We start from the raw sequence: 17,993 nt of genomic DNA, 5'->3' as shown, positions 1-17,993 counted from the left end.
AGAGACAGTTACTCCAACATAAGCAGGGCACACTGTTTTTAATACCCTTGATTTTAGAAGAAACAAAAGATAGGTTTTCCAACACTATATTTGTCTATACAGTGTTCATTGTCATTTTAAATTTTTTTGTTTTGGGCTACATGAGCTGTAGGTTGAAGTGCTCATCTTAAGCATTTAAGCACACTTGCTTTTTGGGACACCTTAGATTAGCTGATAATTAAGATGTAAATTGACATATTTGGTTTAGATGCTTTAGGCTGAGGATGAAGGACAATCAGTAATAAATGCGAGCGGTTGGGTGAACTGGCTACAGGAGTCCAATTTAACAAATCAGTAAGCAACCTTCCTGAAGATCAGTGATTACATGTTCACCAGAAAAATAGCCAGATCACCAATTTCCATGTCTGCCTGGCAATCTGGGGTTTGGAAATGGGACTGGGGGATTGGTGGCGGTCAGAATTGTAGGCAACAATCCACACAGATTACTGTGATATACTACATAGTTAAAATAAGAAAATACTGCCTGAAGATCTTTTGGCGCCAGCTGTCGGAGCTTTAGCTAGACATTTTTTCCTTAATATCTGTTGATACATCCCAATCGTGTTATGAGTTACTACTACAAAAAATTGAATATTTATAGGTCCTTTAATGTGAGGTTAGGAATTAGGTTCATGGTCAGTGTTAAGACACTAGGGTTAAACCAATAGTGGTCTATCCAAATAAGCAGCATTTTGTGGGAATTTATATTTACTTCTGTGCTCCTTCTACATTCAGGAAGTTTGATTTGCACTTTGAACCACAACTAAAGGACATGCTTTAAACATGCATTTATGGACAAGCTGAGGTTTACAGTGTTACTGAAAGTGAAAGAATCATCAACTAATTTGGCTCAGGTCATGAAGTGTTAGTTACACAGATATGAAGCTGAACTGCAAAGAATTTTCACACCATACTTTAAAAAACATCTCTTACCCTAAAGAACTCTTTGGTTGAGCCGGAGTCTAGAGTTCCATAAGCGATCTCGGTTTGTTTGGCCAGGTCCTCAGCGCTCTCGATAGGGGACACCATCCGCTCCACTGTGAGGAAAGCAGCCAGGTTGGCCGTGTAGGATGAGATTATGATCAGAGTGAAGAACCACCACACTCCTCCCACTATACGACCAGAGAGAGACCTGGAGAGAGAGAGTTCAGATCGAGGTCACTTACCAAGAAAATTCAAGTAATTACCACTTGACAAATTCAGCAAGAGGTCAACTAAAAGCCATTCCAGACTGACAGAGTAAAAACAGCCAAGATGTGTAAAGCTGTCATCTAAGCAAGATGTGCTACTTTAAAGAATCTAAAATATAAAACATTCGGGTTTGTTTAACACTTTCAGCAATTAATTCCACATGCAGTTCCTCATAGTCTTCAAACTTTTGACTGGTACTGCGTATATACAGTACCTATGCATGTAAGTACATATGTAAGTACACCTAGGTGCACACTCATCTGTACTTGTAGATGAGTAAATGTCTAAGTAAATGTGGTTGAGTAAATGTTGATTGTACTGCACTGTGTGTGTAGAGCTGTAGCTCAAACACTGAATAAAAGAACGAGTCTGTAAACGAATGAAAGTTTGAACATTCATATCAGAGAAGTTATTCCAAACATAACCGCCCTGTTCTAACAGATTCTGAAAGGAGAGCGATGTTGTCGGTTAGGCGCTGTGTAGAGTTTTGTTTTGCATGTATGATGAGGCTTTTAACAGAATCAAATAATAATGAGGCTCATAAATGTAGAACGACTCTAACTTTTCCATTATAGCAGCTCTCTGTTTACATAACGGCTTTTTATTTTAAAAAGGGGTGACTATGCTGGCACCTCACGCTCTGTTCACTTCATGCTCTGTTCTTTCGGAAGGCCTGAACGTCACTGAAAAAAGGGCTGGATGAAACCAAATAAAACCATGAAACAAACAAATGAATGCAAATGAATTTCCTAATAACTCATAAAACTCGCTCACTTGCATTATGCTGTTTTCTCAGGCCAACTTTAGAACTGGCATCCATTTCTACCTGACTAATACATCCACAGTAGAGGTGGGCGATATGGCTCTAAAATAATATCACGATATTTCAGGGTATTTTTGCAATAATTGGCAATATAGGAAAACAGAAAAATGATTAATTAATTTCAGGAATATAGTATAAGTGTATAACAGCATAATCATAATGTGGCAAAATAAATAATATAGCATAAAATAATATAATGCAGCAAAAAATATTGCAGAATATTTAGTGCATGCATATAAACTGCAAACTAAAACAATTATACAATAAATACACTTAAAGCTTCACCGTAAATAATAGACTACTTTTAAGACAGAACATCTCTATTATCACGAGATGGATTTTTAATATCACAATATTTCTGTGTTACGATATATTGTATACAATATAATATTGCACACCCCTAATCCAAAGTAACCATTTAAAATCAAAAGTAATTTCATATATGTGCAGTGAAGTATTTGAACAGCAGCTGATTCATTGTTTTCTTTGAAATCAAGGATATTAAAGGGGCTCAAAGTGGTCTAGCGGACTAAGTGGCTGCCACTATGATTCAAAGACCAGATCTCCAGTTCAAATCCCAAGCAGTCCATCATGCTTCTCTATCAGCAGCCAAAGTCTGAGATACTGAGTTGCACTCTCTGATGGGGTACACTCCTTTTGTGATTTTGGTACAGCACAGGCATCTGTGACTGCTGTATCAAATCTGGGGATCTGGCCCTTTCCTAAAAGTATGCTGTGATTCTGGCGGAGTCTGACTTCAAATGTTTAAGAGGAGGTGTGTGCTTGTCTTGACCCTCTAGTGTTGGGGACATCACTAATGATATGGGGTACAGTATAGTGTATCACATTACCTTTGATGGGAAGTGGGTGGATTAACTGGCCTTACAAATTGAGGAAAAATTAAGAATTAGAAAAAAATATTACAAAAAAAAATGTATTGAGCACCACCGTTGTAGAGAACAGCGTTCCATTGGTCCACATCTCAGTGTTATGAGCTTTATACTCTTCTAGCCAGTAGGTTCATATTTGCTTATCTGTTCCAGACTCTCTAATTACCAATATTCTATACCAAGTCCAAATCTTTAAAACATTTTTTTAAAATATAATACAAAAATTGTAAACAATTAAATAAGACACCCCAAATCTGTCCCAAAGCAGCATAAAATGAAATGGAAGAAAATGAATTAAACCACAACTAACCTGGGTGAGATATCACAGCCCTGTCTCATAAAGGCTCCTAGGGAAAACCACAGGCTGTTGAAGATCCCAAACTCGTTTGTCGACTCGTTGGTCTGGATCTGTCCGTCCTCGTATTCCTCCGTGTGCCACTCGTACGGGCTAAAGCGGCTGACCAGGAACAGCACCACGCTGACGCCGATGTAGGCGAACACAATGCACATCCAGATCTCGTAAGCCAGCGGGTCCAGGAAGGAGAACACACCGGGCTTGGACTTCTGCGGCTTCTTTATCATGATGGAAATTCCCAGACTCATAAAGGGCTTCGAGAAGTCAATCACTTCCTCTCTGACTAAGGTGATGGTCAACGGAGCCACAGCTATATCAGCTTTCTGAAAATGCAAATAAAAAAAATATTTCTAACTTATTTCCTTTTATTTTTATTTCATTATTTCTGATCTGAACTCTGAACTTTGTTTGTATAATACGAGGCAAAACATAAAACATATGCATATTTTTCTTATAGTGTATAAACTTTTCTCATTTGGGTTTCTAAATCTAGTTTTTAAAACATTAATAGCAACTCAACAAAAACCTAAGTCTCAATATACCTATGTACTGTAATTATAAATGGAATTGCATAATTACATCTGTATGCAGATATTATGGAACAATAAAAGAAATAACTCTGCATGTTTAGGGTTAATAACTGTAAAAGCAGAACAATGCTTCAGCTAAATGTGTGCAGTAAGCTAAATAGCCCATTGTTAGTGTTTGGGTAGGTAGCGTTTAGATGAATGAGTATGTCTAAATCTATCAATAACCTTTATCCATTATGCGTAAAACTCTCCCCCTGTATCTGATTACATTAGCATGTATCCACTCACCCCATAAACCAGCTCTCCAACCATTCCGTTCCAGATTTTAGTCTCAGCGTCTCGAGCTCCGTACTTCCCATCCCCCACAATCTTCAGCCGGTATTTGAAACCGCAGTGTTTGGCTATTTCGGCCGCCAGATCCACGCAGTATCCCTCGTATCTCTCATTATCCATAAACAGATCAGCGTTCTTCTTCAGCATCACATACGGTGCTTCCTGAAACAGACTGCACACTTCAGAGGATTGACCTATAAATATTCAGACACCTTTAGAAGTTTGATCTATAATTGTATCAAAGCTCATATTACAGCCCGCCTGAATACAACATTGTGGTCAAACTGGCCAAGCTGGTTAAGCTTAGATGTTGACCAGCTTAAAGTATGTTTCAGAGTAAGATGCTACCTTTACTCCATTACTCAGTTGGCTATTTTTCTCTTTAACAGGTAATCACTGAGTTTCAGAAAGGTTGCTGACTATAGCTTAGTAAATTACCACAATCATTGTAGCAGAGACAGGCATTTTGGACACTGCATATATTCATGATCAGCTTCAGAGTAAGACTGTAATCTGGCAACCTTAATGAGCCTTGTGTCTGGGGCGGGGCAGAAAACTTTCTCCAGTGTTTGGAAATTGGATGACTCAAGCCATCCTACACACTTACTTGCAATTATTAAGTTGGCTTGAAGAAAAAGAAAAAAAAAAAAACTTACAGTTCTTCGTATTCTTCTTCTTATTATTTTGTTCAAGAAATTTAATCACTATCTCCTCCCACAGTGTTTAACCTAGAAACACAGCAATTTTTACTTTCGTTACCCAGTTAGGTTGTTTGTGCTTTTTGAAGAAATATTTTTTGGACACTTTTCGTACAGTGGACATTTTTAGCTTGTACATTTTTCCTTATAGGAATCCATTCAAAAGTGTCTGTAAACTTTTGTCAAACATTTCAAACAGCTCTATAGGTTACCGATTTTTAGCTAGAATTGTGAAACTCTGTATACTCGTAGAACTTTTTACTTTGAATGGGGGGCCCAATGTTCCATCCCACACACAAGCTCAGTCTATGCATGGAATGGTTTCTGTCTATCACTCCTCAGTATTGTGTATATGGAGGAGCTGCTGGACAAAACAGCTATTGGGTTATTAGGCTTTAAGCACTCCCACACACCACACAACAGCCCAGCAACCACCACAGACCACAGAATTCACTAATTGAGTAACATATTTTCTAAATACTTTCTTGATGACCAGTAGAAGCAAATTTAACCATATTGGCTACCAGCAAGTTGGTTGACCATCATGACCATCACAACCAACATAATAGTACACCACAAACAAAGACAACATACAACACCACATTCTGGTCAAGAGCTGAATATCCTTTTAGATTCCCAGTATAGTGTCATTTTTTTCATCTGGATTACCAGCTTCTCAATCACATTGAATTTTGAAACAAGTTTATACCATTCAAAACAGCAACCAGCAAAAAACAGATAGATTGTTTTCTGACTTAACTCATTCAGGCCTATAACTGGTGAACTAACTTGTCATATCAACCTGTCAACCTATTCTAGTCAATCATCTTAACCAGCATGACCAGTGTGAGGTTGCCAGATTGTTGTTTTCAGCAGGGATTACTTTTGAAATATGAACATTCTAAACTGCTCACCAGAATAGTAGTCACTATAACAGTCTTGTTCTCCAGACCCATCGTATCATTGGGGAAAAGGTCCGATTTTGTGACAGCCATCTTATCAACCTCGTTCCAGTAACCAATCTGCAGAGAGAGAATCCAGGCTTGTGAGAGAAACTACATAATTCGATAATGTGAATTAGAAACTACGAAGTAGCTTCACATCATTTAAAATTATTATCTTCTCATTATGGCAAACTTATAGCTTGTGCTTCTCTTAAAAATGTTTTTTTTTTTTGGACTTTTAATATACTTTTCTTTACCTAAAAAATAATAAATCAACAATATACATAATAAATTATAAAAACACTGCTTATGTAGAAAAAGTAGATACAGATTACATATTCTTTTCAAAATACAAACAATCCACAAACGTGTAACCTTCTGTTCTTTCAGGTGTGAAAAGTTGTCTTACCTTAACTGGACCGTTGTTTTTCAGCTCCATAACATTGACAGTATAATTCACCCTCCTGCCGTACTGATCAAACTGAATATTACCAGTCAGACCTTCCACTCGAACCTGGAAACAAACCCAGACAATCAACAGCTGAGCCCAAACAGCAGCCCAAACCCTGAAAATAGCATATATTCGATTAAAACGTGGAAATATCCAAGCTTGTACACAATGCTAATAGAGTATTTTTTATCTCTACTCTGTACTTTAGTTAATACTTATAAACAACAGTGTTAGAAACCACATGATCAAGTCTATTAAAAATTACCAAACACCCCCACACGATTTGCACCAAACACTAATTAATACAAAAAATACACAAAAACAAGGTCATAACTAAAAGGCAATAGCAGGTAAGCAATAACACTTTGTAATGTGGGTAAAAGTAAGGGTTGAGAGGGGGTGGAGTAAGGCGACATTTATAGTGAAGTGAACAGGTGATTAACTTCCTGGTAGTGCCGTGTGCAGTGTCATGTGTTCGCATAAGGAAATGATGTCAGAGTGAGTTGCATTCTGGGTATCGTAGTCCAGAGGCTGGAGATGTGTCAGAGTGTGAGAGAGACTGAATCGCCTTCAGTGCCACGTGTGAAATGACCAGTAACCTTTTGTTCTTATTTTGTGTTCAAATTATTTAAAATAAGGTGAAATTCTATAATTCTATATTCTATATTAAGATCTTTATTCCTAAATTAAGCAAAATAATGTTGGACTTACCATGCTTTGCAGGACCCAAAAATAAGAATTATTGCCTTGAAATTAGATTATTTCTCTTGCTAAGATTTTTTTTCCTGCAGTGCAGTTACAGGCTAATACTAAAGTGTTTGTGTGTGTTAGTCTGTGTTACAGTGTGTTTCTGAGTGTTAGCCCTTTACCTGTTTGAGGGCACGTTCGATCTCCACCCCCTGAGCCCAGGGCACGGCCGGGTTAGCCAGGCAGTCGCCGTTGTTGGCCCTGCGGGAGATGTCGATGTGCTGCTTGTTGAGGTAACGGAAAGCCTCAGTCATGACCTGCACCGCGTCATACGTCAGCGCTGAGGTGTACTGCACGCAAACACACAACATTAAAATCATTTATTTCTCATTTAATGGATGCATTAGAATATATACTTTATATGCATAATTATGCTTCAGTGCTGATATGATATGTGTATGATGTCTAATCATTACTCGGGTCTTTAGTTATGAAGGTCAGAAGACAAGAACCAGGTTACAGATAATCTAATTCTGTGTACTTCTGTGTGCATTCCATGTTTATAGCAATTTTTTTAAGCTTTTATTCCTCAATTCTGGAAGTTAATCTATACTTTCCACATTGCGGATATCATAAGGCCCTATAAAAGCCTTCTATGCCGTATTCCCATCAGTACACATGTGACTGCGGACCCCAAAATTCTGCACTTTGAACACTGTTCAAACCCACTCACAAGATTACAACTCACACTTTACAACTTATACAGTTGTGACCGTTCCAAAGCTGTGTCCAGGATCAATTGGCATACTGCTCTCCAATGACTTTTGGCATGTGAGTAAATCTAATATATACTGTATATACGATAATTAATGGTCACTAACCCGTATCTTGCTGTCGGCTCCAGGGTATTCCTTCTCCTCCAGAGCCTCCCAGCGCTGGTCGAACTTGGACACCAAAGGGTCTTCAAAATCCACAATCTGGAATCCCGAGACGTTGGCTCCTCCGTACTGGATTTTGGACAGATCTCCGTCCACAAATCCCTGCCAGATTCAGACAGGAGATCAGTCACATTTACATTCATGGAAGAAATGGGACAAGCCTCAGGCAAACCTTACATAACACTCTCCTCTTCTTCCTGTTCCTTGTCTTCCTCTTCTTTACAGTGTCTTTACAGAAACCTTTTGCAGACTGCATAATGTACCGTTTCAGAATGTTCTTCTAATTAACTTTATTAACACCAATTACCAAGCTATGGTTACTATGGCAACCTTACTGAAGCTCAGTGAGCTAAATCTCTCTTTTCATTTGGTTGCAGCACACTGTTTTTGTGGTGTTGTGTTCTTTATGTGGCAACCAGGGATGTGGAAATCGACTGGGGGAATGGTGGTAGGCATGTTTGGAGTCTAAAACCCACAACAGATTACCGTAACGTACTACACAATTCAAATAAGAAAGCACTGCCTGAAGCTCTGCTGACAAGAGCTGTTAGTGCTTAAACTCAGTATGTTTCCTTAATCTCTGATGATACATCCTGATGGCATAGTAACTTTATACAGGTCACAAGTTTACGGCTGCTCCAAACTGTTCAATACTAATAGTACAATATTGTTCTGTATTGGTTATATAAGCTGTGTGTGCACAACTGTGGATCAACATTTACAGATATATTTATAGATATTCTGTATTTATGTAAGACAAGCAACAGTTTTTGAACAATATATGGACAATTAATGATTGTAAATATTAATGCAAATTAACAAAACTTTATTTGCCCATTATATACACTTGTTCGTGGGAGTCAATACAATTGATCAACCTTTACATTTAACAGGAACATGGTTAATGGGATTTCTTGAGGTAAGTAACTTGTGATACTCACCAGGTTTGCTATAATGTAGTGATATCCCTTCACATGTCTCCCAATGGTTATGATCTGTGATAAAAAAAAAAAACAAATAATAATAATAAATTTAGTAAAAAAAAAAAAAGCCACTGTTGCTTTGGGTATTGTGATACCTACAGATTTCTATTGTTTTTGCTTTTTAATCACATTTTAATGTCTAAAAAATTTAACCTGAGTACATAAAAAGCCCATTTTTAAATGATAATTTAATTTACTAAGGGAAAAAAAATAAAATCTATTTAAACCTACCTGGCCCTAAACCTAATAAAACCACCCTTAGCAACAACAAATGCAATCAAGAGTCTGCAATAACTGGTAATGATTCTTTCACATCTCTGTGGAGGAATGTTGGCCCACTTTTCTTTACAGAATAGTTTTAATCAGCCACATTGGGGGATTTTCCAGCATAAACAGCCTGTTTAAGATCATGCCACTCCAAAACCTTAATTTTCTTTTGTTACCCATTCCTAAGTGGACTTGCTGGTCGGCTTCAGATCATTGTCCTGCTGCAGAACCCAAGTACGCCTGAGCTTAAGGTCACAAACTGATGGCCAGACATTCTCCTTCAGGACAGTCTGGTAAACATCAGAATCCATGGTTCCTCAAATAACAGCAAGTTGTCTAGGACTTAAAGCAGCAGAGTAGCCCCAGACCATCACATGACCACCTTCATGTTTGACTTTCAGTATGATGTTCTTTTTCTGAATTTCTTTATAGTTTTACACTAGATGTAACAGGAAAGAACACACAACATTTTCCCAAAGTACTGGAAAACTTTTTTTTTTTTGGTCAGCAGTGGTTTTTGCCTTGGAACTCTCCCATGGAGACCAATTTTACCCAGTCTTTATCTTATTATTGAATAATTAACACTGACTTAACTGAGCTGGGTGAGGCCTGCAGTTTTTAGATGTGGTTCTTTTGGAGCCTCTTGGATGAGTTGTCCTTGCCCTTTTGGAGTAATTGTGGAAGGCCAGTCACTCCTGGAAAGGTTTACCACTGTTCCATTCTTCCATTCTTCCATTCTATTTGTTAATAATAGCTTTCACTGTGTCGATTAAATCGATATTTTTCCCTTTATATAAAACTGCTTTTTATATTTACTCAGGGTATCTTTTTCTGATACTAACGTGTGTTAGATAAGTATGGAAAAAAAGGTAAAAACAAAAGAAATCTGTAAGGGCAAATACTTTTTCATGGCACTGGTGGATGCAGTTAAAATCTCTAATTAGAGTTATTTTAAGATACAGATACGGTTCTGGTGAGGGCTGGTGAGGATTTTGTTCTGTGTGCCTGGAGATAAAAAAACACTGTGTGTGTGTGTGTGTGTGCGCATTATAGATAAAGCTGCTGTTGGATTCAGCTGTATTGATTCCGGTGGTTGGTTAAACACACTTCTGCAGGACTTAAATAGAAATCAATGACTTTTCCCTGACGTGTCAGAATAAATAACCCATTTCATGAAGAATTCTTCACTCGTTTCCACAGCCCTCCGTGAACTCACTCAGTAATGAGACCAGAGTTTTGCTTCTTTACTGAATCAGTTCCACAATAATCCACCTGGTTCACAAAAAAACAACTGAATTCACAGGGCTGATCAAAGATCTGAAGAATCATGTATTTTACTGGCAGACACGGTCACTGACCACTGACTGATGTTTATTTGGGTTTATTTCAATGTTATATAGAGTTAATGACAGGTAGACACTCTCATTGACCAATGACTTTATGTTTATTTGGATTTATTCTAATCTATTTCTAGTTGATTACAGTTAAACACTCTCACTGACCACTGACTTTATGTTTATTTGGGTTTATTCTGATGTTATATAGAGTTAACTAAAGGTAGGAACTCTCACCGACTACTGACTTTGTTTATTTGGGTTTATTCTGATGTTATATAGAGTTAATTACAGGTAGACACTCCCACTGACCACTGACTTTCTGTTTATTTTGGGTTTATTCTAATGCTATATAGAGTTAACTAAGGGTAGAAACTCTCACGGTCCACTGACATTCTGTTTAATTGGGTTTATTCTAATGATATATAGAGTTAATTACAGGCAGACACTCCCACTGACCACTGACTTTCTGTTTATTTTGGGTTTATTCTAATGCTACAAGTATAGAGTTAATTACAGGTAGACACTAACAGTACACTGACTTTATGTTTATTATAAGGTTATATGTATAGAATTAATTATGTTTATAGTTTAATTTATCCAGCTCACCTGCTCCATGATGTCCTTGACCTTGTCCTGCTCGCAGTCCAGGATAACCCTCCTCTCCTTCTTGTTCTCGAGGTCCTGGAACAGTGACCGGTAGGCTTCATCCTTCCTCTCGTCCTTCATGTTGCCCACGTTTATTGCCGTCACCTGCCACTTCCTCTCTGCTGCTGTGTCCAGCACAACCTGCAGGGTGGTCAGTCCTGCCCAACGCAAACACAGACAGATTCAGGGCTGTATATGGGGATGGTGGAGGTTGGTGGGGACTGGGTGGAACGTATGTTTTAAGTGTATTTATGCATGTATCTGTGTTTCGGAGGCTATGTACTGACAGTGAAAACAAATTTCCCATTATGGACAATAAAGACTATCTATCTATCTATCTATCTATCTATCTATCTATCTATCTATCTATCTATCTATCTATCTATCTATCTATCTTTACTCATAGTTTAAAACTGGACAACAATTCAATATCGATATTTATTACGATATATAAAATATTTAAATGTCACTCAGAATCCATCCGATGGTGGCATTAAGCCGGTAACTACATGCTAGAGTACAGATTAAAGTACATATATATTCCACATTTATCAAACAGAAAGAGTTTTTTATCCAGTCAGCACAGTAACATTATTTTGATATATATATATATATAAAAAAAAACAGCAAATAGTTTAGCTTGGAACATCATTTGGAGCATCACCAGCCATCTGCACTGACACCAGCAGTCTGTTCACCTAGCTAACACTGCACCAGCCATATCCTGGTATTGTGAGGGTAATAACTAAGAACTGAATTAAACTATAGCTGTAATCCATATATCATATCAAACCACAGGACTATGCTCTCTAACCAGTACAAAAACATTGATCTGTTATTAGAAACAGCGATTAATTCTCCTCAAAAAACAGTTAGCATCACTAGATAGTTGCTAAATATTGTGGCTGATCTGTGACGGCAACATATTGACTTTTTACGCTAATAAATATATATTTAACCTATATAACCTATGGTTATCTGAAAACCCTTTGGCATTTTAGGTGAACAAAGGTACATCAAAGTATAAAAAAATGGTATTGGGTTCTAAGAGATATACAGTATTTAATAATATACGTTCTTCGAAATAAAAAATTTCTGACTGATGTTCATTACAGGAAGCTGCTGTCAGATTAATTTAAGCCGCGCAGGAACAGCAGAACACTACAAGCTTCCACATCCTGTCAGTTTCAGTGTGTGATGATCTACATTTGAATCTATCTTTTTTACTGTTCATATTAATACTGAAATTATATTGTATTGACCAAAATTTGGCTATATATTGTGAAATAAATTTTGGCCAGTTGTATGAAGTTATTTCCCAGGGACTGTCGATCTGGCGATCCTGAAATCTGAGTCTGCGCAGTAGAGACCAGAGGAGGGAGATAGACTGTGGAGAGAGACAGCCTACTCATTTGAATAAACCCGCCCCTGAGGGCTGTCTCCACAGAGCTACATACAGTCCATACAGTCATTGGTCCCACCCCGGCTAGGTGTAACTTAGCCCTTTTACAATAACCACACCTTTTTGAATAGAGCTGAATAATGTTTAAAAAACTAATTATGTGGGGATATAAACATTTGACAATATAAGCAGAGGTTACACTAGCTGTTGCATTTAAATAATGGAGGAAGAATTACAGTATATTGGGAAAAAGATGTGCTTGAAAGTTGTCTGTATTGCCACTGAAACCTATGGGGATGAGTTACACAGCTTTCTGCAACCGAACAGCAGGGGGCGCCCGACCTGTGGTGGCTTCACTTTTGAGAGACTGCTCTGTCCAGCTATACACTAAAATAAAAAAGTGTTAATAGTCCAGTCTACTCTCTGAGTGGGTTGCCACAGCATCCTCTGAAAAGCACATCTTGATGATATCCAGGGGAGTGTGGCTGTCATCTGTGATAATAATTAATACAATGTAAGAAATTATTCTTTTGCCATGTTAAACTTTTTCAAAGCAAAATACCTAACTACAGAATTTGCCGTTTACTCATTACAGCAGCCACACCTGACACCTGCATTACTATAGCCCACACCAACCTAATCACTTTTTATTTACACACTACTCACACATTTTAACACCACACGACACACATTCAGTAATATCTCTATTATTTACACCTGATTCAGTATGACACCCAAACTTATAATGGACTCGTCAAAAAGCTAAATTCAGTTAAAGTAAACAGTGGGTAAATTAGCCAACTAACCTTAACTGATATTAAGAGCTTCTCATTGCCGCAGTATTTACTCAAACATGAAATCAATGGAGGAGTTAGATACGTTAGCTAGCTATTATGTGTAAATAACTATCAAGGTAGGTACATTCCCATTTTATCGAGTCCCAACTAATAATGCCCTCAAAACATGCAGTAAGTTATATTGTATTTACGAGATTAACCCATACCATAATATAATAAATGCAAAGGCTAAATTTACTAGTTAGGGAGCTGGGATTTCCACATTTAATTATTTGGCTGTATTATGCGTTTTGTTTAAGTGATTTGGCTTCAGCACACACTGTTCTAGAGTTAAAATCATAAAAGGAGTTTTCTCCTATGGGTTAGCTGAGTTAGCAGAGCTGAGCTAAAGCAACCGGTTAGCGTTAGCTAGCCGATAATTTAGCCCGTTAGCGTTAGCTTGCCGGTTAGCGTTAACTAGCCAGTTAGCGTTAGCATCCTGTTTAGCGTTAGACAGCCAATTAGCGATAGCTAGCCAGTTAGCGTTAGCGTCACGGTTAACGTCAGCTAGCCAGTTAGCGTTGGCTAGTCAGTTAGCGTTAGCTACACGGTTAGCGTTAGCTAGTCGGTTAGCGTTAGCTAGCACAGAGGCTACTAGACAGTAAAACTCCGTCTAACACAGAAGCTGCACTGCTAATTACTAAAGCCAGTCGGATAAATTCACTTACATGTCCATTTGGATCCAGTTAAAGCTGAACTGAAGCCATTTTCTGCAGCTCTGTCTAAAGCTCTGCAGGTTCTGGGGAACTGAACTCCTCAGCTCATCTGCTGTGTGTCAGCAGGATGGTGGAGTTGACACTAGGGGGAGCTGTAACGGCTCTACTGCCGAACAGCACACGGTGCTGCCCAGAGCAGAGTCTGAGGCTGCGTCCGAAATCGCGTACTTCCATACTAAACAGTATGCAAAAGCAGTATGCGAGATCGGGTAGTGTGTCCGAATGCGCAGTAGGCGAGTTTGAGTACGCGAAAAGTTCCCGGATGACGTACTGCACCGGGAGACATTTTTAAGTATACAAGGGCTGTATTCGGAATGGCATACTACATACTACTCGCGTACTAAATCTGCCTAAAGCCAGTATGCAGTACGCAGTATGCGACCAAACTGAGGATCTGTAGTGCACTACAGGTACCCGGATGGTGTACTACTCCGCTCCGATTTCGCAGTGTGCATGGGGAGCTATCTTCGCGGTGTACTGCATCCCATCATGCATTGCGACTGGCTTCTCCAGCTCGCTTCAGAAAAAAACAAGATGGAGGCGAGTGCGAGAGATTTTTAAATTTTATAAATAAATATATTTTTAAATTAAGGGAATTATTTTGGAAAGTATTGGCTCACCGCTGTCGAGCCCCCTCCGCTGCCGCGGCCGAGCGCTGTCCGCCGCCGGGACCCTCCGCTGCCGCGGCCGCGCGTTCTCCGCGGGTGGGGACCCTCCGCTGCCGCGGCCGAGCGCTTTCCGCGGCGGGGACCCACCGCTGCCGCAGCCGAGCGCTTTCCGCGGCCGGGACCCTCCGCTGCCGCAGCCGAGCGCTTTCCGCGGCCGGGACAGTGGAGGGTCTCGACAGCGGTGAGCCATTACTTTCCTTGATGCAGTAAATAATTCCCTCAGTTTTAATAAATTATTCTGTTATTTTAATAAATGATTCCCTCAGTTTTAATAAATAATTCCCTCAGTTTTAATAAATTATTCTGTTATTTTAATAAATGATTCCCTCAGTTTTAATAAATTATTCTGTTATTTTAATAAATGATTCCCTCAGTTTTAATAAATTATTCTGTTATTTTAATAAATGATTCCTTCAGTTTTAATAAATTATTCTGTTACTTTAATAAAAAATTCCCTCAGTTTTAATAAATCGTTCTGTTGATTTAATAAATAATTCCCTCAGTTTAAATACATATTTTTCTTTTAAATAAGGGAATTATTTGAATACAAATTAATAAAATTGTTTGATTTGTGTTGAGATTGTGTAAATATGAATGAGAGTTTGTTTAAATGTGTTCTTCTTGTTGGTATTTACATAGATGAAAATAGTAATCTACTAAAATAAATAGAAAAACATATTTAAATATAACTGGAACATACTTGGGTTGTGGGGGCTGCTGCTAATTGGTTGTTAGAATTGGGTTAGCTGCTAAACTCTAAAATAAAAGCAGCAATTGCTGTTCTGGACAGTATGCAGATCTCATTAGTCTTAATAATGAAAAGGTAGGACATTTTTCATGTTCTTTCTGTTTACAACTCACTCTAAGGAATTCGGAGCACTGATTGGTGTGTCAGGGACCGTGTAGGGTACTACAATCAAAAGTGTTACAGTACCGAATACTACATACTGGGCAGTGTGTAGTATGCAGTACATACTAGTGCAGTATGCAGTACGCAGTATAGTAGTATGCCATTCCGAATACAGCCAAGCCCAGCACACTTCACCCGCTAATATTTCCCACAATCCACCGGGAGCCGCGCTGAGCTGAGTGACCCGTCAGTGAGCGGCGGAGCGGCGGAGGAGAGGAGAGGAGTGGAGAGAGAGAGAAGTTTATGAGGTGAGGAGATTCAGATATATAAACTGTTTTGGTTGTTTGTGATATCAGGCTGTAAATGAAAGATTTATGAGGGTTAGTTTAAGTTAAAGTAGCGAGTTATAGGGGTGTGGGTTTGTTATTAATGCTGTTGCAGACAGAACATCTTTATTTTCGTATCTGAACTGCTTTACTGAGCAGCGTTAGCCCTGTGCTACTGAGATCAGTTAGCTTAGCTAGAGTTATCAAACTTATCACAACTCTTTATTAATCTTCTGTTCTACAACACCAGCGTTTACTAACTCACTACAGCCCTGTATACTGCTGCAGTGCTGAAGAGCTGGGGCAGTTTTAACTTAATACTGATCAGTCTGTATAAACTCATCTGAGAAAAAAGGCTGCTGATATCAGAGAGGCTTTTCAACAGACAGACAGACTGGTTGCCAAAAATCACATTAATAAATTATAACCAAAATCTGACCATTTTATTTAGTTTTATTAAATAGCTAGCTAACCAGCCAGGATGGTAAGACTTTTATGTTGTTCAGAATTTATATTATGTTTGTTTAATGACCAAGCTAAACTGTTTTAATCTGTGTGTGTTTCAGATTCAACTATCCTTCCTACTCGAGAGGATGAAGATGAAGAGAGGGAGAAAAATGAACAATGAATAAAAAAAATAAATAAAGCTACTTTAAAGACTTGTCATTCTTGTATTTTGTGAGAAATGTATTTGTGTAAATATGCAAGTGAGGGAAAAATTATATTAAATAAAATAACTAAAATATTTTTTTATTGCCAAATATGATCCCCAGTTTTCCAGAAACTGACTGGTTCTAGCATATTTTATTTACATCAGTAATGCATATATGTTGCCTTTATGTTTAATGCAGTCAGTAAAAGATCATGTATAACAATAAGGATCATGTGTTTAAATATTTAGGCTAGAAAAGGAAATTCTGAGGTGAAATGGAAAGGCAGGAATTAATTAACATTTTGGTATTTATCTTTGAAACTTTTTGATAATTGTTTTGTTGCATAAGCTAGTATTATTAATATGCTTCATGAATATTAAACAGTCTGTTCATATTTATTATTAAATATTTCATATTTGAGGAAATATTAATTTTAAGTTTTATTTAGTCAGTGTTTATTAAATAGGACAGTTTGGGGGTTTATTTATTAATAAGAGCTGATTAATGAGGGGATTTTAATGAAATTAATTAGGGTAAAGCTCTGTAAAGTGTGCTGCTGGTTAGGAGGGGTGAGAGGTGAAAGGGCGTCAGAGGTAAGATGGTGGATGTAGTGCGTCCGAGGCTGCGTGCGTACTGCGGTCTGGCGTACTGAAAAAGCGTACTGCTTTGCTCGACAAGCAGTGCGTACTCACCCCAATCCAGTACGTACTGCTTAAGTACGCGATTTCGGACGCAGCCTGAGACATTTATTAAAAATCAGCCTTATGGGCGCAGATATCAGCTGATGCCGATTATCTAAAAAAAAAGTCAATAATCAGCCCGAATAATCGGCCCTAGTTAATAGTGACATGAGTTACTTGTGATAGTGTTCATGGTTGTCATCAGGTACATTTTGGTTAACAATGCAAAAAACATTTATGTTACAGATATATTAAATGAATCTGATAAATTACCTCATCAGTACTATTGTTGATATTAATTTACCTTTAAAACGCATTTCTAATTATAAATGTACCACTCTAATTATTAATTTAGCTAACTAGCTACTACAGAACACTATTCTAGACTTTAGTTTGCCTTAGCAATGACATTCTAAACCAAATAAGTGTCATTCTACTAAAAATATATATATTACCAGTATCTGAAATGTTTATGTATGTTTAAAAATCTTATATATCTATTTAACACTATGATTTGCTGTTGAAAAAACACAGCTGCATTTTGCCCAAACAAGTTTAAAAAAAAAAAGCTAAAAAAAAAATTGAGATTTCATTTAGATATGTACTATTTTAATTAATTACTACAAAAAATATATATTTCAGGTCACATACAGTAGAATATACAGAAAAACATATTATACAGCATCTATGATTCATGGTCCAAAAATCAATGGACGATGCACAGCCCTAGGAGGACTACAGCTAGTATAGA

The 17,993-nt window shown here is 37.8% G+C and overlaps 1 protein-coding gene and 1 long non-coding RNA gene across 6 annotated transcripts in view; one reads left to right on the top strand and one right to left on the bottom strand.

Moving 5' to 3' along the window:
• Window positions 1-17,993, bottom strand: part of gria2b (glutamate receptor, ionotropic, AMPA 2b) — a 66,358-nt gene that overhangs the window by 12,913 nt on the left and 35,452 nt on the right. For 4 of the 5 annotated variants that reach the window (XM_007245521.4, XM_007245522.4, XM_007245523.4 and 1 more), the window contains exons 4-12: window positions 11,073-11,269; window positions 8,821-8,874; window positions 7,823-7,981; window positions 7,124-7,291; window positions 6,213-6,317; window positions 5,774-5,881; window positions 4,117-4,323; window positions 3,254-3,621; window positions 973-1,171 (exon numbers count right to left, since the gene is read on the bottom strand). In XM_007245521.4, coding sequence (XP_007245583.1) covers window positions 973-1,171; window positions 3,254-3,621; window positions 4,117-4,323; window positions 5,774-5,881; window positions 6,213-6,317; window positions 7,124-7,291; window positions 7,823-7,981; window positions 8,821-8,874; window positions 11,073-11,269 — 1,565 coding nt within the window. Of the gene's footprint in view, window positions 1-972; window positions 1,172-3,253; window positions 3,622-4,116; window positions 4,324-5,773; window positions 5,882-6,212; window positions 6,318-7,123; window positions 7,292-7,822; window positions 7,982-8,820; window positions 8,875-11,072; window positions 11,270-14,017; window positions 14,159-17,993 lie in introns of those variants that run through there. The other variant, XM_049484025.1, reaches the window with a different exon arrangement.
• Window positions 15,766-16,573, top strand: LOC125804727 (uncharacterized). Its single transcript, XR_007440881.1, has 2 exons — window positions 15,766-15,891; window positions 16,476-16,573. It is a non-coding gene; the product is annotated as an uncharacterized LOC125804727 (long non-coding RNA).

This window comes from Astyanax mexicanus, chromosome 10, assembly GCF_023375975.1.
Source record: "Astyanax mexicanus isolate ESR-SI-001 chromosome 10, AstMex3_surface, whole genome shotgun sequence".
In the NCBI taxonomy this organism is placed as follows: Eukaryota; Metazoa; Chordata; class Actinopteri; order Characiformes; family Acestrorhamphidae; genus Astyanax; species Astyanax mexicanus.
Note: the sequence above shows the minus strand (reverse complement) of the source record. Positions and strands in the feature narration are given on the sequence as shown.